A 23,068-nucleotide genomic window follows, 5' to 3' on the forward strand; every position below is an offset into this window, starting at 1 on the left:
AAGAAGGAAAAGATAATCATACCTCACTACTGCAAAGAGAAAATTACTGGATTTACCACTTAAATTCATTACACCCGCATGGTATGAATGATAGGGTGGAATTCTCATGCTACCTATACATCATGAACATCCCTATCAGCCTACTTATCTACCAGTGACATTGCCCGTGGGCACCATATCGGAAGGCTGCCGCCTCATCATTGATTGATTGTGACATTTGTGAACTCACCACTTGTACCATCCAAATAGAATTACTGTTGGTATCATTACACACCAAGTTCCACATTACTAGCCATTTTGCTACGCCCGATATCGCTACTTTTTTAAATAATTTTTTTCTAATAACTTTATTCTCCCTTTTCACCCACTCATACAGTCCTCTTTCGACTCCTAGTACTCACACGCAAGCACGTTAGTTACGTTAATATTCACACACAGCGATTCAGAATCAGCTGCACACTCACGGAAAACCCTTGAGCGTACCGACGGTTCACAGCACCGGTAAGTTCTCGACACTTACTATCAACCACTCATAGTGGGCACCGTAGACTTTCATTTTAATCTCCAACAACCGTTCTATTTAAAAATAGTGATTTCTGTTAGAATTACTAAATTAGCAACCGCTTCAGGAACGTCATTTATCCACACACGGACACATTTTCCACACACGCCACCGTTACAGTTGCTATGCAGTTCATTAATGCACCTTTAACTGCGATAAAATGTTTACACATTCAGATACCTCCCGATTAACATCTTTATAATGTATGCGATTAGGACTGTGTATCATGTATAGCTTTCTTGTATCACTATATACAGCTTAAACTTTTTGTTTTAGATGTTCCCTGACGAAGGCATTACGCCGAAATGCATTGGAACGTCGATTGAGACGATGTTGTGAAAAAAGATGTTGCATTTTGGGAAATGAAGTTTTCCATGGATTAATGAAGATTTGATTGTGAAATTAAAACAATCTTAAACACTCAACGTAGAATCGAGTAACGCATTCATTGACAACTACGATCAGCTCATTCCATTACAGTCCAGTGCCCGGGGAGACACCCCACAGTGGTGGGGTTGCTACCTCTTGGTGAAAATGTAGCCCCCATTGCCACACCTCTGATTTGTCGGTACCATTCACCATTGTGTACAAAAATGTTGTTATTCAAGACCAATTCAATTAATTCTAGTAGCATCACAGTATGTTCATATAACTGTATTGGTCTCGACTCTAAAAAATGTTGGACTGCCTTTATTCCCAAGTCCCCTGGGGATGTATGACGATGCAACGCAAACAAACACAACGCACACCATTACATCGCATTCCTCACATCGCACGCACCGTTACATCGCATGCATTCACAACGCAAACCATACCATCGCACTGCGCCCTCACATGCATGCAAACGACCTTTACAACGCACACAAAGACCACGCATTTTATCTCACCGCAAAATTCTCCCTAACGGCCACCCAAACACAGTACAACGCCCTGAGACTTCCCTCAACCCTAAGACGTAAACAGTAAAAACAGTAGCATACATTAACATTAACCCTAATACCTAAAACACTACCATATACGACTCCTAACCCTAAGCCCTAACTCCAAAGCCTAAAACACTACCATATACGACTCCTAACCCTAAGCCCTAACCCTAAAGCCTAAACACTACCATATACGACTCCTAACCCTAAGCCCTAACCCTAAAGCCTAAACCCTACCAAATCCGACTCCTAACCCTGAGCCCTAACCCTAAAGCCTAAAACACTACCATATCCTACTATTAACCCTAAGCCCTAAAGCCTAAAACCCTCCCCTCCACTACAGTCCCCATAACTACCCTAAACCCTATCCTTACATGTCTCTCGTCGTGGTTCCAGCGTGGTCTCCCCGCCGTCCGTGTCCCGGCGCCTGCGTTGTAAAAGCTCCCGCGATCTAATGGCGCCCGCAATGTAACGTCGTGCGTAGTGAACGCACGCGTCGTAACGTCGCGTGCGTTGTGACGGCACGCGACGTAAACGCATGCGATGTGACGCATGCGTTGGGATGGTCGTTCGCCGTCCCGTGGTATACTTGTGTAGAGAGAACACACATCAAGTGTTACCAGGTAATGGTCCTCCACCCAATCGACATCAGAGATTTTGCTCAATACATCTGTTGTATCTTTAATAAATGATGGTAAATTGACAACTAGAGGCTGCAGGTAAGTATCAATGTATTCAGATATTCTCTCCGTGGGGGATCCAATCCCTGAAATAATGGGTCTACCCGTATCTTGGGTAGACAGTATATGCAGGGAATGGTCGGAGTGTCATTATATAGATATCTGAATTCAGTGTCTGAAATAAGACATCTATTTTTCCAGTACATTAGTTTACTATGTACTGTTTCTTTGGTGGTAGGAAGTGGATTACTGTCTAAATGAATATATGTGGTTACATCACAAGGTTGTCTATCTATCTCTGCCATGTAGTCTGATTTGTTCATTAATACTACATTGCCTCCCTTGTCAGCTTCTCGGATGACAAGGGAGTGATCATTTTTAAGATTGAGCAATGCCTTTTTTTCGTCCATCGAGAGGTTTTGTTCCCGATATGTTCTTTTAGTATAGATCTTATCCTCCAATTTATACAAGTCACTAAAAACATTCTGTTGAAATTTGTCGATAAGATTTTGACCTGACATTTGAGGAGTGAATCTTGATTTATGTTTTAAACCGCTATCAATACTGGCAAATGTATCCAGTTCAAGATCTGATGCCACAACTTGTAATGTGGGAGTTTCTTCACATTCATCTATTGATAACAGTAATTGTACATCCTTAATGTCTCTGATAGAGGGCATACCTTCTGTGTTGATATCTACTTTCGCACAGGTTGCCAATTTTTGTTTCGCTTGGAAAAATTTAAACAATTTCACTTTTCTGACAAATTTGAAGAAACTTATATGTAAAGATGTAAAGTTAGGCATAGCACTAGGACAAAAGTTAAATCCCTTGCTCAATACATTTATTTCATGATTGCTCAAAACATGGCTTGATAAATTGACAACATTCACATTGTCTGTATGTACAATATCATTTCCACAACTTAATTCTTTTGGTTGCGTGAACCTGATCTCGTTGTGACACCCACTTTTTCTTTTCCGCCCAGATCTAGATTTCCCCCTCCTTGTCTTTTTTGGCCCATATCTCTTTTGTATGCCTGTTTGTTCCCTCTTCTGAAACGTTGCAGTTCTAAAAAAAAAATGGATCAGATGTTGCACCCTCCATTTGTGCTTGTATGTTGAGTGATTCACCACTAGTTGCACTACTGATGCTGGACGTATCTGGGGTACTAGCCGTGTCAGCTGACTGAGGAAGATTTTCTGATATTTCTGTTTTCGTCATTCCTGACATTGTCAAACTTTTAGCAAATGTGTAGACTCTTCCATTCTGGTAGTCTCTTTCATCTCTCCTGATTTTCTGAGATTTCTTGTCTTTTAGGTATAATTGATGTATACGTAATTCTTCTTTCAGGACCACTAGGGGGTCGATTCCGATCCGTTAAAAATTTCCCCCGTACGAATCGTATCTGTTTTTTTTACCGTTTGAATCGTACAAGTCCCGTACAAACTGGCAAGTACGATTCGTATGTGAAAAAATCCATACGATTCGCATTGGGAAAATTCCCCCACACGTCCTCGGGTCGGAAATAGTGTCCGACACGTCCCCGGACAGTTTTACCTACGAATCGGGAAACTGAAGTCCGAGCGTACAAGTACGATCCGTCCCGTCCGTCTGAATGCACAACTGTATGTAAAAAACACCGTACGGTGCGAACTCCCATAGCAACTATGGAGACGTCCAAATATGTGCCCGCATACGTGCCGAACAACCCCCAGCACACCCCCCACGTACGCGCCGTACCCCAGCACCCCCCCATGTCTGCGCCGTACCCCCACCCCACCCCGCAGGTACGGAGCGAACCCCACCCCCCCCTAGGTCCGGAGCGTACCCCCACCCCCCCGTATGTACGGTGCGGACCCCCACTACGGGGGTGGTGGTACGCTCCGTACCTACAGGGGGGGTTCGTTCCGTACCTACGGGGTGGGGCGGGGGTACGCACCGTCCATAGGGGGGGGCAGGGTGTACGGCGCGTACGTACGGGGGGCTGGGGGTATGTGCTGGGGGACGGTGCTTACATGCTGGGGGTACGCACCGTCCATACGGAGGTGGAGGTACACACCATCCATACGGGGGTGGGGGCACACACCGTACCCCCAGCACCCCGTATGTATGCGCTGTACCCCCAGCCCCCTCCATGTACGCGTCGTACCCTGGGTTCATGTATGTACGGCATGTACCCCCAGGCCCCCACACCCTGCCCGTGCCTGTACGCACCCTACCCGAGGCCCCTACACCAGCACCCTCACCCAGCCGTGCGCATGTACGAGTCGTACCAAGCCATAGCAAATGTGAGCACTGTACAACAACATGGCCGATGTACGCACCGCACAGACCCGAAAAACACACGTACTGAACCAGTACACTGCAAAACACCACAAGGAGAGTCAATTCGAATCGCACAACACCACAAAACACGTCCAACAAGCCCAAAGACACCCAATACACTGACCTGCAACAGCCAAACAGGTAAACAGAGGCCCAACACACAACCACCCCTTATAACACACCCACCCAAAGTTCAAACACAGCCACACCCACAAATGGACCAATAAAAAGGGCCCACACACACAAACCATGAGCCTTTGCAACAGACCCACTGCTGCCAGACCCCACAGACAACCCACAGCACCAGACTTGAACCTTTACTACACCTTACACTTGCACACCTTCACACAACCACCTTCACAAACACCCCCTCATCACATTCACACACACACCTTCACAACCACACACACACACCCACAACCATCCACACCCACACCCCACACCATGCCCACAGACAGGAATCCAAAGTTCACAACAGCGGAGCTGGAGATCCTTGTCAACGACATCATCAGAGTCGAGCCACAGCTCTTTGGAACATTGGTCAGACAGACCAGCGTAGCAGAAAAATCAGCCATGTGGCAGAGGATCATCAAGAGGGTGAATGCTGTTGCGCCCATCCGAAGGACCAGGCATGAATGCCAAGCCAGGTGGTACGATCTGCGGAGGACGGTCCGCCGCAAAATGACCGACGAACACAACCAGGCCAACATCACTGGAGGTGGGCCGGCCCGCAGACCGGTACACTACCATCCCTGGGAGGAGAAGGTGATGCGCACGCTGCCGCCGGTGGGAGTACACGGACTAGAAGGACTCGCCGAGCCTGGTGAGTACACAAACAAATCACCCCACATGGGGGGAACCGCATCAACAACCCAACTCCCGATAATGCACGCAACTACCCCAAAGCCATCACCGGACGCAACCACAGTCCAACAACACGCACATGCCACTAGTGGCTCCATGCCCCATGCACCAAGCAAGGCCATGCCAAGTCACAGGCCACACAAAACACCAACACAAGACAGGATGTCTGTGATGCCGGGAGGGGGGGCCTCCAAAATCACATTATGCAACTCAGAAGCAGACACCAATGCCCTCAGCCCATATGGCCTAGGGCAGAGCTATACAAACGGTGTGTCCCGACACTGTACTGTGTCGCCTGCAAATGGCGGCCGTGACGCAGGATGACATGGGTATGAAGGCCCAATTCGCACATAACAGCAGCTAATGAAGAGGCAACACTGTGAAAGAGTGTCAGCACACACCGCCGCTGCAGCGCAGACTCAGAGACACTCTGCCCAATGGGGTCCGGGAGATTCTATACAAAGCCACATGAACAAGCCAATGGCCTTTGAAATACCTGCAAAGTGTGTGTGCCCAGGAAGCTGGGCTGAGGTGACAGAGGGTGACAGACAGACGGAGGGAGAGGGAGAGGGAGGGAGACAGAGGGCGACAGAGGGCGACAGACAGCCGGAGGGAGAGGGAGAGAGAGGGAGGGAGACAGAGGGCGACAGAGGGTGACAGACAGACAGACGGAGGGAGAGGGAGAGAGAGGGAGGGAGACAGAGGGAGACAGAGGGAGACAGACAGAGGGAGGGAGGAGGGTGACACAGGGAGGGAGAGAGAGAGACAGAGGGAGACAAAATCACCCTTGAGTGGTGTGGGCATTTCCGCTCATCAGCAGGTGGACTGTGTGCATGTTCACAAGGTCTGGCAGTGCGTGAAACACCCCTCATTAGTTTGGAAAGCACTGGCCGATGTGTCAAACTGTGCACGAGTCGATTCTCGCTGCAGGCACAAACCTAACCTCACACCCAGTATACCCACTCACTGCGTTTGTTAGAACCCAGTCACAAATGCATAAGTTTCCTACCTGCATTCTCCAATAGACATGACAAAGCAACATTTGGCCGCGTACAGTGCAACACGTAAGTCGGTTCTGCAGCGCTCGCTACGCACGCTTGCTACACTGCTCACTGCGTTCAAAACTGATGCAACAACAAAGAGTGTGTCACACATAGGAAAAGTGTTGACAGCCGTGGCCAAGGCACATACCCATGCACAATGCACAGGGACTTGCCAAGTACAGACAAGGTAGATGACTCTTGGCCCTGCTGTAGACAGCACAAGGCAAACCTGTGACCACTGTACACTCAAACACCAACTCCACATGCCACCTACCTACCACAGGAACTCACATTCACTGTCATGCCAGCAGGCACCATGAGGGGATAGACACATCACCTGGTAGACCCAATGACAAATCACACCACACCCAACAGCATGCCCGGTCACACACCCCCCCCCCTTACACAAGCACACACCCCCGGGGCAGCCAACGTGTTGGAAGGGCGGTCCCAGGGGGGTTACAGAACACGTTCATGACCACCCTGTGACCCGCCTCTCCCAGAACCAGGCCGAGCACCGGCGGTGAGGCCCCTTCAGGAAGGGAGGTCTCGTACTTGGGCCCGCACGCGATGAGCTTGCACTACGTGACAAAGAGACACCACACAGTAGGTTTCAGTAGACGGAGAACTTTATCTAAGATTCGTTGGACCTATATGATCCGCAAGGTAGTCTTTGGTCGGTACAATAAGCTTGGTAATTCTTGCACAGGGGGGTTGGGGTAGCGGGACAGTTTTTGGTTCAGAGTCACTGCCGAGTATCCTTCGCACAGCTCTCAATCCTCGAGCCGGGGGACACGGTGCAGTCTCGGGTCCAGGTGGACCAGTGTGCTCTCGAGCCGCGACCACGTCCGCAGGGCTCTGGCGGGAAGGAACTGTCGATCGGGTGATCTTCGGGGAGCCGCGATTCACTCGGCAGGCTCAACCGGGCTTGAGTTGGTGGGAACCGCGAGTCTCTCAGCAGGCTTCGATGGTCTTAGGGTCGGGGGAAGCCGCGAGTCTCTCAGCAGGGCTCCAGTGTTCTCAGTGTTCTCGGGAGCCGCGACGGCGTCAGCAGGGCTCAGGTGGTTTCCAAGGATCGGGTAGCGTCTTTCCTTCAGGTTTCGTCGAGCCGCGACCAGGTCCGCAGGGCTCTCGTAGTTCCAGGTCTTCTCTCCCCCAGTCCCCTCTGCACCCTCTGTTATACGCCTTCTTCCCTTTGAAGTCCAGCGTCCTCACAGAGAGGGGTCTTGGCGTCGGGGGGCGGTGTGTTGGGATTTCCTGTCGCTCGGTTCTTTGATCCTTTGAAGTAGGGCTGGGAGGGACTCCAGACACCCAGCATGTGGGGAGCCAGCTCCCTGGGGGCCCGGAGGGCGATCTAAACCCTCCATTGAGAGGAGGTCAGAGGTGCGACAGAGACTACTCCTCCCTGTCTTGCTTGGGGGGGTTCCCTCTTCCTTGGCCGTGCATGGCGCGTCTAAGGTCTAGGTTTCGCTGGGGCCCTGGGTCGGCCATCGGAACATCGGGACATGGTGGCCGGGGGTCTATAACCAGGGATCAGGGGGGGTGGCATGAGTCGGGTTGGAGGGACTAATGGTCAGGGGGGGGTCCACGCCACGAGGCCGGTCCCACACAACGCAAATTGGCACTCCCACAATGGATATGTGACACAACAAGACCAATCCATAGCCAAATAAGCATCCCAACACTCATTAGACAGGCCAAATAACCAGGAGTACATATCAATCTGACCCCCGCAACATACCCATCCACAAGTGCACTGTGAGAGGAATGCTAGACATATCCAACTACCCAGAGCAACTGTGCCAAATTGAATATGTATGAAACATGGATGACGCATGTAACACCATTAACATTGTCTCTCTCTCACACACAGGGCAACGTCGTCGATCTCCCCCCAACACACCAGGCTCGGCGTGGCGAGGATCCCACCGGCAGCGACGACTCTCACCACACCGTGGATGACCCCGACCAACCTGGCCCCTCTGGTGCCCAAGCACCTGCAGCACCTGCGTCAGGTACAACTGTGCCAACCACCATCCCCATTCCTGCCACATCCCAGGATACACACAGGAGCCCTGCTCGCACACAACGCAGCCAGTCTGACCAGGAGGGACGACGGACCCCGGGCACCCAGGAGGAGGCAGGCGACCCCGTAAATGCTATCCCTCAGGGGTCCCGGAGACCCGACGTGCCCACAAGGGCAGGCCAGGCTCAAGTGGGCAGGGGTGGTGGGAGTGGAGGACGGCGGAGGCGCGAGCCTGACCAGGCAGCTGAGGAACCGGTTATGTCACATGTTCGCAACATCCTGGACTCATACCGGCGTGACACCAGAGGCATGGACCAGGTCGTGGCCAGACTTTCCTGGATGCAGGGGACCCTCGATGAGATCAAGAACCTGCATGTCGAGCATCATGCCAGTCATCAACAACACCAAGGACGGATGGAGGCAAGACTGGCTGAGCTCCTGGCGGTGCACAGGGACGTGAGCCAATCACTCCGTCAGATCGCCCAAAGCCTGGCAAACCCTCCCTGTGCCACTAGGCGTAGACCAGCACCAGACACAGGGAGGGAGGAGGAGGAGGATTCATCTGACGGAGCGTCCCCAGCATCGTCAAGGCCTGCATCTGAGGGTCCCCGGAGGAAGGTGGGTCGTCCACGCAAAAGACCGTGAGAGTCAGCGGACCATCACCATCTCCCAGGTCACCTGGCCTGGCACCCTGGCGCAACAGCAGCACCTCATCCAATAACATTCTCTGCCACATGGACTTGCTGGTCACTGTCTGACCAATGTTGACAAAGACTGTGGCATGGACTCTGATGATTTCTAATGGCAAGGATACCATCTCCCCCTGTGAACTTTGGATTCCATACCCCCGGTACAGCACCTAATTGCATCCCTCCCAAACACGTACCCCACCACCAATAAAAATATTAGAAATCACGAGATGATGCCGTCATTTAGCATTATTCCATTACATGTGTGCGTTGGCAAGTCAAACCATGCCTGAGTTTTGAAGTAACTCCAACCATGCATACCCTGGGGTCTGAGTCTGGCACAGGACACACATGGGTCACAATGTATCATCCATTACAGACATGGAGCACCATACTCACCCATGATGGGCCCAACCAGCTGAGGGGGTGCCTGCACAACTGTGCGGACAGACCTATTTCGAAGAGCAACAGTCATGCGCAGAGGTCAGGGATCATGTGGAGTGTCCTGGGGTGGGAGTCCCAGGTATGTGTAGCCAGGTGGGATAACTATGTCCTGCAAGCAGGAGTCAGGTGGATGTGGAGAATGGTGGCCAGGCCAAGGTTGGATGCATGGAGATGGCACAATGGGGTCTTGGATGACAGTGCCACATGGTTGTGTTGGGGGCGTGGTCGTGGGCTGCATCCGGAGTGTGGACGTGGATTGTGAAGGTCATCCTGCAGATGACAGTGATCCATTGCCGCTATCCCTGTTGGACGGTGATGTGGCTGGGTTGCCGGATGTTGAAGCAGAGCTGTGCAGATGCACCCTGGATGTGGACAAGTGTCATGGGAGTTGTAAGGTACTTCTCCCTAGAGTGCAGGGTAGGATTGGACATGGATGTCGAAGTTGACCTGGGGGATGGTCTGTCTTGCCTTGAGGTGGATCGAACAGTGGACCTTGTGCATAATGCAGAGTGTTCTGAGGCCTGAGGTACAGATGCTGGTGATCAGCATAGCACATGTGAGCAAGCTTTCCATGATGCACACCAGCTCGTGTGCGTGGACACTGTGTGCCTGTGCAGGGCCCTTGCAGGTGGGACACAAGCAGTTGACCCAGCTGTAAGGGGACAATCCGCAGATGAACACCTCAGTCGTGTACAAGTCCAGCATCAGGTGGCCAACGTGCAGCCATCTGACAATGGATACCATGCATTATTCAATATGGGAACTGGCAAGGACTGCGTCTTTAGGGAGGGTGAGGAGCACCTGCCTGTCAATGGGACACCAGATGATGATGAGATGCAGTGCTCATGTCATGGTGTAGAAGGGTATCCTGGACACATTGTAGACGGACATGCTGAGACATGATACCTGTGCCATGTGTCCCACAACGACACCATACTACATGCAGAGGCCTGGAGTACCACTCATATGGCCATGTTGGGGTACAGAGCCGGTGGGGAGTAGGAGGGACATGACCTGGTTGGTGTGACAGGGCCTGGAAGGCGTGCCAGCGCTGTGTAGGCAGTTGGAGTTGCACACTCATTATGCAAAGGTGTTGTGTGGGCGATGAGTGCATGCCTGAGTGCATGCAACAGATGTATTGGATGGACATTGCTTGGTGGGTGGCCTCAACATCATGGTGTAGCGTGATGTGGTACATGCAAGGACATGAAGCACGTAGCATGTGCAGACGGTTCAGCCTTTGCCACCGCAACTGTGTCACACACAAGCAGATTACACCAAAATGAATGGGTGGAGGGAGGAAGGGGGGTGCGTCTTAGAGGCGTGTGTGTGAGGGCAAATCTAGAAACTCTGTGTGCCCTTGCTGCAGGGCCTGCAGCAGCAGGCGCCATGTCCTGGAAACCATGCCACAAGTTGCACACTAACACAAGCATGTCAGAAAGGACTACTGCAAAAGGTGTATGAGAAGGGAGGAGTGTCTGGTTCAACATGGCACACACACAGACAATGAATGCACATGCAGCAAAGTGGCCATTGTGGGGACTGAGATGGCAAAATACCTACACAGACATGTACATCGTGCACAATACATATCATAATCCCTGATAAACAGCTTGCATCTTGCTACTCGACACATAGACTCATATGCACAATCTGTGACAACTATGCCAGACATGCCGCATGCACAGTGGCAAGAGACCTGCATTGACAGAGATGAGGCACCTTGGAGGCCGAGGGACACCTTTATTAGTCATGTTTGCCGGAAGGCAAATGCATCTATATTAACAGATGCACAGGTCATGTGGATGAACATGTGGAACCTACACTGGCACCCCTCTTTGCACCACAGATGCAGGAAAACCATAGAACTGGCACACAAGTGACAGGTTTGAGGCAAACACCCCGTGCTGCTCACGGAGAGGCTGCAATTCACCATTGAACCACTAATGGGGATGTCCCACTCTATGCCAACCCGGTGCATCCCGTATGTGTCCGAGGGCAGTGTTACACACATTGATGCCTTCATCACAATCCACAATCACATTACAGATGACTGTCACCAAGTGTGACTATCAATTCAGGTGAATCCAGCTCCATGTCATGTGACCCATGGTGATTCTACATGTATGCTAAGTAACCAAACATGAACAGGAGCAGTGCACACACATTCCAAACACATAGCACACCCAAAAAGCCGTGGTGCATCCCTTACCCTAAGGTGATTTTTCGACATGTCTGTGCATGTTACGCTGATTCAGCACACGTTGCTGTATTCATGAGGAATAGCAGGAGCACAACAATGCCACCAGCAGACAGCATGCGCAAATACCTGGGGATGAGAAACACACAAGAAGTGATCCAAAAGAAGCACATCCGCATGCATGGGCATGTACTCGACATGTATAAGGTTGTCAACATGTTAGGTGAAAATAGTGTCTCAGGTAAGACATACTGTTATTACACCATCACTCGAGTGACACATCCAAACACACCTCTGACTCACTTGCCAGACATGCAGATGGACCCACACATTGCAACACATGCCACACAAGGCTCAATGCGTGCACACTCAGACACTGCAACTCACCACTAAGCAAAGAAGTTGCGTATGAGCCGACTCCGGATGTCCTCCTCCTCCTCAACATCACTTGCCTCGTCACCAAGCCCCTCGTCCTCCACGGGTGGATGTTCCTGCTCATCCGGATCCAGGATGAGTGGCACAGCTTTCTTCACTGCCATGTTGTGCAGCATGCAGCACATGAGGAAGATTTTGCAGACCTTCACCGGTGCATATGGGAGTGCTCCGCCGGTCTTGTCGAGGCATCGGAATCGGCTCTTCAGGAGGCCAAAGGTCCTATCTATCACTCGCCTGGGCGTTGTTGTACCGGTGATCGGCAGCCGTTCTGGGGTTGCGGAGAGGTGTGATCAGCCATGGCATGTTGGGATAGCCACAGTCCCCTACATGGAAACATCATGGACAGAAGTGGGTCAGGAGAAGCAGTAAGACAGAAAGATGACGCTAAATACAGGAGTAACAGAGTATACCCACCAACAAGACATGCTCGTTCGTTGCGCAGCTGCAGCATCATTTCAGGCACCCTGCTACGCCTCATGATGTAGGCATCGTGTGCTGATCCTGGAAAACGAGCACAGACATGGGAAATCACCTTGTTAGCAAGACACACCACAAGGGCATTAATGGAGTGGTAATGTTTCCAGTTCCTATAGGCTACCTCCTGTGCCTGTGGTGGTACCAAAGCCACATGTGTCCCATCAATAGACCCAATGATATGGGGCATCCCTCCCAGGGCATAGAAGTCACCCTTGACACCTGTCAACTGCTCAGGAGTTGGGAAATGTATAAACTCATCCAGGTGAATCAACATGGCCTCTAAAAAATTCATGCAGGACACGGCTGAACATGGTCTGGGACATGCCACCAACATGAGCAATGGTATGTTGGAACGTACCCGTGGCAAAGAAATGTAGGGCTGCCATCACCTTCATCTTGGGTGTCAGTGCAGTAGGATACCTGTGTAGCGGTTGGAGGTGTGGTGCCAGCCTTGCTGTCAAGTTCAGAATCAACCGTTGGGTGAAGCGGTAGCGGCGTATACAGTCATGTTCCCGCAGGGCAGCCAAGTCTGGGATTGGTCGGGGGAGAGGCGGAGCCCTGCAGTAATTTGGAAGGGACAACGAAGAGTGAGTACAGTACAACAACACTGTCAATGTACTGAGCACATGTTGAACAGCCAATACACATATGCTACATGCATAGTCAGGTCTGTGCAATATATCCTGGACACGTATGCCAGGCAGGTGACACTCCTACCAAGAGCCATCTACACACGTGGATTCACAAGCTCAACATGACATGGCATGAGACTAGCTGTGGGCCAGTGTAAGTGAACAGGCAGACGCATTACAGGAGTGACAGACATCCACATGTGTGCAGGAGAAGGATGTTTATCATACAGACAGGTTGCGGAACACTAGAGGCACAGGTCACATGTCCCTGAAAAAAGGACAGACCACACACCTTGCCAAGAAGGGGTACATGTCAAGACTGATCACACATACATTGATACTACGCAGATATGTCCTTGTCTCGCAAGTCCATGTTCGATGCATACATACACACGTTACGTCTGATTCCACATGTGTCCTGGTGTGCATAATAGTGTGCCATGCCCATCCACACACATGCACATGTTAGATGCAGCAACTGCAGATGCATTTGACGGAACACCAACAGCAAGCTTATGGGAACACATGACACACACATGACATACTCACATCGTGCAAAGCCGGTAGTCACATGTCAGGTGTCATTATCCGTGTACCTGGCATCAGGGGACAGTTGCGGGTGTTGGCGACTGTGCCATGCCAGTGACGCAGTGCTCAACAAGTCTGTACTACATGCACACATGTCAAAGGTGTGAAGGGGATGTGTGGCACATAGTGCAGCTTGACACATGACATGTGTACACAGCTCATCACACATCTACTGGGTTCAAACATGAGGAGATTTGTGCCACATCAAAGCCTAGGCCCGAGACATGTAGGACTGCACTGACAATGACTTGATGTCCAGCCTCGGCCAAGTATGACAGCTCAATTCCTTTCTGTGTGCCGCCTGTCACCAGTGTAAGGTGTGAAACGCACCGTAGACACGCTCTGAGGGCGTGTGTAGGGTCCGTACCAGTGTAAGGTGTGAAACGCACTGTACACACGCTCTGAGGGCGTGTGTAGGGTCCTTATCACTATGGTTGTGTCGCCGTAGGCGTACGCCATAGTGATACGGTCCGTACACGCGTGTGTAGGGTCCGTACAACTATGGTTGTGTCGCCGTAGGTGTACGCCATAGTGATATGGTCCGTACACGCGTGTGTAGGGTCCGTACCACTATGGTTGTGTCGCCGTAGGCGTACGCCATAGGGATACGGTCCATACACGCGTGTGTAGGGTTCGTACCACTATGGTTGTGTCGCCGTAGGCGTACGCCATAGGGATACGGTCCGTACACGCGTGTGTAGGGTCCGTACCACTATGGTTGTGTCGCCGTAGGCATACGCCATAGGGATACGGTCCGTACACGAGTGTGTAGGGTCCGTACCACTATGGTTGTGTTGCCGTAGGCGTACGCCATAGTGATACGATCCGTACATGCGTGTGTAAGGTCCGTATCACCATGGCGTACGCGTACGGCAACACTATCATAGTGATACGGACCCTACACACGCATGTACGGACCGTATCCCTATGGCGTACGCCTACGGCTGCACTACCATAGTGATACGGACCCTACACACGCGTGTACGGACCGTATCACTGGAGTAGTGGTGCCCTAGGGGCGTGGAACGCTCCGTACCTGTGTGTGTATAGTGAAATTACATAGGGGACACATGAGGGACAATTATAAGGGTCTAAATGCATGCTGGTTGTCATGGAGACCCAGTTTCAAGTTCAGATTTTTTCTTCAGGTGGCCAGCAGAAGTCGGTTGGAGACAATGTACAAAGTTGCAAAGTTTATTTTATTTATTTATTTTATGTAGTTTGTAGAGCGCGCAGCTACCCCCGAAGGGGTGTCCCGGCGCTAAAATCCAGAGTTACCAAGGGAAAGGGGGAGTGAAGCAGGAGGAGCAGTGGAGAGACTAAAGTCCGGAGAAGAGCCAGGTTTTAAGTTTGGCTCGGAAGATGGATTCAGAGGGACAGAATCTCAGCTCAATTGGAAGGGAGTTCCACAATTTGGCAGCAATGACACTGAACCCTCTGTCACCAGTTCTAGATAATCTAAAACGGGGCGAGATCAGGAGGCGGAGGTCATTAGATCTCAGGGATCTGGTGGAGCGGGATATCGAAACCCGTTTTTTCAGATAAGTAGGTCCGCAGTCGTTGACAGCTCGATAGGTGAGGGTGAGGACCTTGAACTGAATGCGGCTAGCCACTGGAAGCCAGTGGAGTTCCCTCCGATAAGCAGAAACAGATTGACGGTACGGGATATTACCGATCAGTCTGGCTGCAGCATTCTGGACAATCTGCAGCCGGCCTATCAGGTACTGGGGGGCACCAGCATAGAGGCTATTGGCATAGTCCAAGTGGGACGTGATGAGGGCTTGGGTGACTGTACGGCGGGAATCCAGGGGGAGATAGGGAAGGATTTTTCTGATCATGCGCAGTTTCATGAAGCAGGCGGAGGTGACTTTATTAACCTGGGTTTTGCATGACAGGGAGTCGTCAAATTGGAAACCCAGATTCCGAGCCGAGTGAACGGGAGACGGGGCGGGATCAAGCGCCGTGGGCCACCACCAGGAGGAGGGGATGGAGGTTCTCTGATTAAAAAACAGAACCTCCGTTTTGTCTGCATTCAATCTGAGGTGATTCGCGGTCATCCAGACACTGATGTTGTTAAGGCATTGGCGAAAATTGACGAATGCGGAGTCCGAGTGGTCCCTGAAGGAGAACACCAACTGTGTGTCGTCAGCGTAAGAGACCACCCTGACTCCGTAGGACTCCACAACGTCGGCCAAGGGGGCAAGATAGACGTTGAAGAACAGGGGGCTGAGGGCGGAGCCTTGCGGCACCCCACATGACAGAGGTTTTTTCTCAGACTTAAAGGGACGCAGCAGTACCCTTTGACTTCTAGATGAGAGGAAGGACTCGATCCAGCTGAAGGCAGTGCCACCAATGCCTATCTGCTTAAGTCGGTCAAGGAGGATGGGGTGAGAGACCGTATCGAATGCTGCGGACAAGTCGAGGAGAACCAGCATGGCCTCCTCGCCCCTGTCCACGCATTCTCGAATTGTTTCGGAAACTTCCAGCAGGGCCGTCTCAGTGCTGAATCCGGCTCTGAATCCGGATTGTGATCCATGCAGCAGAGAATGGTTTTCTAGGTATTCCGTGAGATGCAGCTGTACGGCTTTTTCCAGGACTTTGGCGGGTTTAGGAAGAAGGGAAATGGGACGATAATTAGCAAAAACAGTGGGATCAGCGTCTGATTTTTTTAGAATAGGGATCACCAAGGCCTCCTTCCAGGTGGTAGGGAAGAAGCCATGGTGAAGGGAGGCATTCCAGATGGAGAGGAAGGGGCAGGCGAGTGAAGGCGCCAGTTCTCCCATGATTTTTGCGGGGACAGGATCAGAGGGGGCACCGGATTTGCAGTGAATAAGTAGTCTGATAGCCTCGTCCTGGTTAAGTTTGTTAAATGAAAGAAAGGACGGTGACTCTGGGGGACTAGTGGGAAAAGGCAAGGTGACAGGCCCTGTGGGGAAGGAGACACAGAGTTTGTTAATCTTTTCGAGAAAGTAGTCTGAGAGTCCCTCGCAAAGAGCCTGACTCGCGGTGTTCTGAGGAGCCCTGGCCGGAGGGTTAATAAAATCTTTAACAATGCTAAAGAGCGTTTTAGATGAGTTTTTTTTAGCTTTATTAATTTGAGAGGCAAAGTGGTCTTTCATCGCGCTTTTTTTTTGTTTAAGGAATTTTTTTAGGGCAGTTCTATATAGAAGTTTGGCTTCGAGGTCGTAGTTTAATCTCCACTTGCGTTCGAGAGCCTTGCATCTGCTTTTCTCCTCCCGGAGGGAGGTGGAAAACCAGGGAGCAGAGGGTCGCGACCTAGTGGAGGTGATGATTTTCTGGGGGGCGATAGAATCAATTGCTTCAACAAGGGTAGTATTCAGCCTAGAGACATTTTCATCAATGTCCGAGGAGAGGTACTCCGACTGAAAATGGAATAACGGGTCCAAGGTGGCACATGTAACCTTGTGCCACTTTCTTCCCAACTCCTTCCTTGGGGCCATAGGGGCAGATTTTCGTCCCAGGGTAAGAGAGAAGGGAATGAGGTAATGATCAGTCCAAGTAAGAGGGAGGGGCGGGAGGACAGTGATAAGTGGAAAATTGGCGAATAAGAGGTCCAGAGTGTGGCCAGCCACATGAGTGGGACCTGCAACTAATTGCTTGAGATTGAGGCTATCCATAGTTTCCAACAGGTTGGTTGCCTTCACACAGAGCGGATTGTCTATGTGGAGGTTAAAATCGCCCAGGACAATGAAGTATTGGTGTTTAAGAGATAAGTCAGCCAGTTGGTGGACGAGGGCAGTGAGGGAGGGGGAGGTGGCGGGGGGGGGATTATAGACTAGTGTGCCAGCCAGGATAACTGCCGCAGAGTCGGAAATGGAGAAGTACATGGCTTCAATTGTACCAATGTTGGTGAGTTTGGTAAGAGTCAGCTGGAAAAGGGATTTAAAAATGACGGCTAGACCGCCTCCAGACTTACCACCAGCCCGGTTCAAGCATTTTATATCATATCCTGGGGGAATAGCCAGATAGATATCCGGAGAGGAGGAGTCTGTGATCCAAGACTCGGTGAGAAAGAGAATATCCCATTCATCAGAAGAGATGGACATCCAGATGTCATTGGCATGCCGGGGAAGAGAACGGCAATTAATCAAACCTGCTTTCAGGGTGCGCTGATTAGAGGAGGATAGCTGTAGCGGGGGACATAGAGAGAGACAAGGTTGGCAGGGCGGAAGAGTGAAACTGCATTGCGAGCAATGGTAATGAGCGGTCTCCAGGTGGTTTGGGATGCAGCGAGAGCTGGTCAAGCAAGGGCGCGTATTAAGTAGGTGAAGTTGGGTATGGGTCCAGCAGGTGCGGGCGGAGCTAGTGGAGAAGGCAGGGGGACTGGCCCTGGGCCCGGTCCAGGCCCGGACGGGCCCAGACGGGCTTGCCTTTGGCGCGCCTTCGGCGCGCTGACGGCGCGCCCGCTGCGCCCGTCCGCTGCGCTTCCTAGCAAGACACATCTTTTTATGTCAGTGTGAGAGGAATCATGGGGGTGTGGCCAGCTGAGGTGGGCGTGTCCGCCGTGGCGCCTCGCCCTCAGTAATGGCGAAGGTAGCGTTCGTTGCAGCGCTAGGAGCGCTGTTTCAGTGCACAGGGAAGTGGTATTAAAAGTACAAGGTATCACACAACAATATTTTTTAAAAAGAACAGATTCACTCCCGGCTTCCGCCTCAGGAGACTCCCGGATTAAAGTGACGCGCTTTCCAGCTGCGCGCACTTTATAGTGTCAAGAGGGGGCGTGGCCAGCTGAGGTGGGCGTGTCCGCCGTGGCGCCTCGCCCTCAGTAATGGCGAAGGTAGCGTTCGTTGCAGCGCTAGGAGCGCTGTTTCAGTGCACAGGGAAGTGGTATTAAAAGTACAAGGTATCACACAACAATATTTTTTAAAAAGAACAGATTCACTCCCGGCTTCCGCCTCAGGAGACTCCCGGATTAAAGTGACGCGCTTTCCAGCTGCGCGCACTTTATAGTGTCAAGAGGGGGCGTGGCCAGCTGAGGTGGGCGTGTCCGCCGTGGCGCCTCGCCCTCAGTAATGGCGAAGGTAGCGTTCGTTGCAGCGCTAGGAGCGCTGTTTCAGTGCACAGGGAAGTGGTATTAAAAGTACAAGGTATCACACAACAATATTTTTTAAAAAGAACAGATTCACTCCCGGCTTCCGCCTCAGGAGACTCCCGGATTAAAGTGGTTGTTCACTTGACATCATTCTCATTTTTTATAACATGCAAAGGCACACACTGGGGTAGGTTTAAAGGGATTGGAGGAAACGTAGGATGCAAATGAGATTGACCAATCACTCTGTACTCCTGTAAATGAAACAGGCCAGCAAGGCAAATATAAGGCAGCCAGGCCCCATGAGAGAGCACTTGCCTGCACAACCTTTCATTCCACACCACCACTGCTGCTGCTCGTGATTCCTCTGGCACCATGTCCAGGTCTGTGGAGAGGGTCCAGCCATTCACACAGGAGGAGAACCAGGCCCTGCTGGATGTGATCCTCCCACAGTACCCTTGCCTGTATGGGAGACCAGGGGAGCAGGTGAGTGCTGACTCCATTAGCTTAGACTGTGCCCCTTTTTTGTGACTGTCACTTCTGGCATTGTGTCCAGGTGTGACAGACATGCAATGTTCTTTAGAGTGGGTCCCAGGGGGGGGGGGGATGCCTCATGTCTCCCATGCAGAGCATGCTGTAGTGCATGTCTGCACTCCTCACTTGCATAGTGCTCACTGTGACAATCACTGCATGGTGCATGCCACATTCAGCCTGGCTAATCCTCTTGGGAATGTTGTTTCTACAGTCCTGATGTGATTCTGTGTTCCCCCCAGGGAGACAGGTGACTGTACCCACAGATGTGTGTGAGTTGAGTGTACCTGTGGTGAGAGTGTCCAAATGATGTGTTCGTCCCCTGGATATTGGTGTGTGTGTAAGTCCCCTGTCATGTGGGTGAGTGTCTATGTGGAGTGTTGCACCCCAGCTGCATGAGGGATGCATATACCCTACCCATCTTATGTGAGCAGGGAGCAGTGCTGTGTGTCTGACGTGCTGAGCCTGCCCCACACCTGTGACACCCCCTGGTCTAGTGCCACATGTGCAGAGTGATGTTTGTACCCGCATTTGCCAATGGCAGGTGATTGTCCTGTGCCTTTGTGTCTGTGTACCCTGCTGAGGTTGCGCCAGTGGCCTGGGGCATGTGACTGCTTTGAGGTGCTGTACATAATCGTGGTGTAGCTTGTGATGCACAGTGTGATCCGGGATCAGTGATTGTGTTGCACCCCTCATTCCACCTGTGTACTTTCAATGCCACGTCATGCATTTGGCCTTCCCCAGAGGATAATGTCCCTATGATGAAGGTGCAATGATTTTGCTGCATACTATGCCCTGTTCAAACCAGCCGAATTGTTCACATGTGTGTCTCTGTGACCTGTAGCAGGTGTATTGATGTTGTCTCACTTTGTCATCCTCACAGGTAGGCATCGATGCCAAGGGGGAGATCTGGAGGAGAGCCGTCAGTGCCGTGCGGTCGGTGGAGGGTCGGAGGCGGTGCCTGCCCCAGGTGAGGAAACGCTGGCAGGATATCCGGTGCTGGACCAGGAGGATCGCCCGGGTCCTGCTGGGGGACTCACCTGAGAGCCACAAGAACCGTGGGCGCCGGCGCCTGAACCACCAGATGAAGCGTGTGCTGGCGGTGGTCTTCCCTGACTTGAATAGGCGCCTAGCGGAGAAGCAGCAGCAGGAAGGGGGTAGGTACATGTGTGTTTGTTGTGTGTCACCAGCTTTTGGAAGTGCGCAGTTGCATGGATACACTGCCAGGGTTCATATGTGCAGTACAGATCCTGTTCCCCAAAGTAAACCGGTGCTGTTCTTCCTCCCTTCCCCTCCTTGACACGTGTTCCCTGGTCTGTGTGTAGTCACTCTTGCACAAGGTCATCTAGGCTGCCAGTTAATCCAAGTGCCCAATGCTTGCAGCATCATGTGTAGGGGTGGTGTGTAACGTGTTGGGACCTTGCCTGTGCCCTGGCCAGTTTAGTCAATGTGGGGTCCATGTTAGTTGGCACTGATGCTGAGTCCCGACATAGGAGTGTGTCTGAAAAGTGTACTGCCTTACAGCATGCATGACCAATGTTGTGGCCTCAGACATGATGTGCATGAGTGGGAGATATGCATAGTGCAGGGACGTTTGCTTCTGTTACAGTCATATCCATCCCGGACCATGGGGGAGTGTGGCCACTACAGTCTCCTGGGGCACCTTTTCCTAGGTATCATGTGTGTCATCCAACAATGTGGACATTCACTGTGTCTTCAGCATAGGTTGGGCTCTGTGGCATTGTACCCTGGCCTAATGTGTATATATGTAAAGTGTGCTACATGTGTCCACTGTACAGGGTGACCCAATTTGGCTTGTGCATACTCACAGTGGCCGGTGCCAGTGTGTTTTGGTACAACTATCTGATGATGGTTGTTTGTCAATTTTATGTGTGGACAGGCGCACAAGGGTGAGTTCGTGTACAATCAGGATTTATTGAAGGGCATTTTAGTAATCCCTGAGTAAGAGGTGTAAGTACTTCCTCTGTGTCACTCACATTGTCTCAGGTAGGGGGGGGGGTTTGTGCAGGAAAGGCCTACATGTCCAAACCGTATGTGTCCTTGCCAGGTCTGGCCTGTGTGTGATGATTGTCTGGACATACACTCAACATGCAGTGACCCAGTCATGTTGGGCAGGGTTTAATGTATTTGCTAAGCAGCATGTGCCAAAATATACAAGACATGGTTCCTGCTCATCCCTTTTTTGGCTACGGTGTGTGGTCCAGATGCTGTACTCGACTGATCCCAGAGACTTGCTCTTCTGTCTAATTTGATATCAAGTTCTTTGCTGTTGTGTCATGCTCTCCATTGTTTCTCAGTGGCATGGTGGGTCAACCAACTGTGTGGTGCAGGGCCTACATATGATGTGCGTAGTATTGTAGATGTTACTCATGTTGCTTTTCATGCTATGCACTGTGACCTATGTAGTTTTGAATCATGTGTCATATGTATACAGGTGTCTGATTATTTCCTGTCTCTTCACCTTGCCCACAGCATCGTCGGGGGAATCCGAGGGAGACACTGGCACGGAAATTGAGGAGGGATCCAGCAGCGGTGCCACCAGTGCTGGCGAGTCGGTCTCAGCGAGTGGCACGGAGGCGGAGGGGAGTGCAGCGGAGGACCTGTCCAGTCCCACCACCGACTATGACGCTGACGGGTCCGAGGCTGAGCTCCCTGAGAGGGCGGACGCTGCTCCCAGAGCTGAGAGCAGCACTCCATCTGTCGCCGCCCCCTCCATTCCCATCACCCGCCTCCCACCTGCTCGGGTCCCTTCCCACCGTGCTAGGCGCCAACAGGTCTCCTTCGTGCCAGGCACCGCACCCCCTGCCCCTGTCTCCCCTGCTGCCGTCAATGCCGAGTCTGTGGACATTCAGCGGCAGTTGCAGGTTGGTCAGGCATCGATGCTTACTGTCCTCCATGAGCACACCAGACTGCTGACACAGATGTTGTCGTACATGGAGGGCATGTCAGCAGCGATGTCTGATCAACGGATGTTGCTGAAGTCCATAGACTCCTCACTGACTGCAGCAGTGGATCTCCAGCAGCGCTCCGTCCCCCCCCTACCCCTGCACCATCCACACTTCCTACTCCCATGCCTGTCCCACGCACACCCAGACGTCCCCATGCACGCACCCCACCAGACACAGGCAGCACACCACCAGGGAAGGCAAAACGCACTCCTCCAGTCATGCACACACAGGGGGAAGTAGGCACACCCACTGGGTCTGGGGGCAAACGGCAGCCACGCAGTCAGAGTGGGAGTCCACATTCCTCAAGACCCAGTTCCTCCAAAACCACTCCCCTTAGCTCTCCTGGCCAACTGTCACCGAATGAGTCCTTGGTGCCCACTGTGTCCCTCAGCCCCAGTGTGGCACCACCCCGCAAGCGGTGGAGGCAGTGCCCGGCCACGGGAGTGGAGTCCCCCCCCCCCCCTGTCCACCCCCCCTGGAGCGCTGCAACCCATCCCTCCAACCCCCCCCCCCCCTCCTTGGGGCCTGTGGTTCATTCGGGTGCAGGGGATACGCTGGGCGACCTGGCAGTAGTGTGTAGCGCCGTGCTGGAATCCACCTTTGGCGCTGCCCCACCCCCTGTGGTGG

At 52.0% G+C, this 23,068-nt stretch overlaps 1 protein-coding gene across 1 annotated transcript in view; it reads left to right on the forward strand.

The window, feature by feature from the left end:
* LOC146871278 (uncharacterized) overlaps positions 1-9,322 on the forward strand; it is a 477,419-nt gene extending 468,097 nt beyond the window's left edge. The window contains exon 3 of the mRNA XM_085646542.1: positions 8,274-9,322. Within this exon, the coding sequence (XP_085502668.1) occupies positions 8,274-9,071 (798 nt within the window). The 3' untranslated portion in view covers positions 9,072-9,322. The remainder of the gene's footprint in view (positions 1-8,273) is intronic.
* The last annotated feature ends 13,746 nt before the right edge of the window (positions 9,323-23,068 follow it).

This window comes from Triturus cristatus, chromosome 1_1 (assembly GCF_964204655.1).
Source record: "Triturus cristatus chromosome 1_1, aTriCri1.1, whole genome shotgun sequence".
Classification (NCBI taxonomy): domain Eukaryota; kingdom Metazoa; phylum Chordata; class Amphibia; order Caudata; family Salamandridae; genus Triturus; species Triturus cristatus.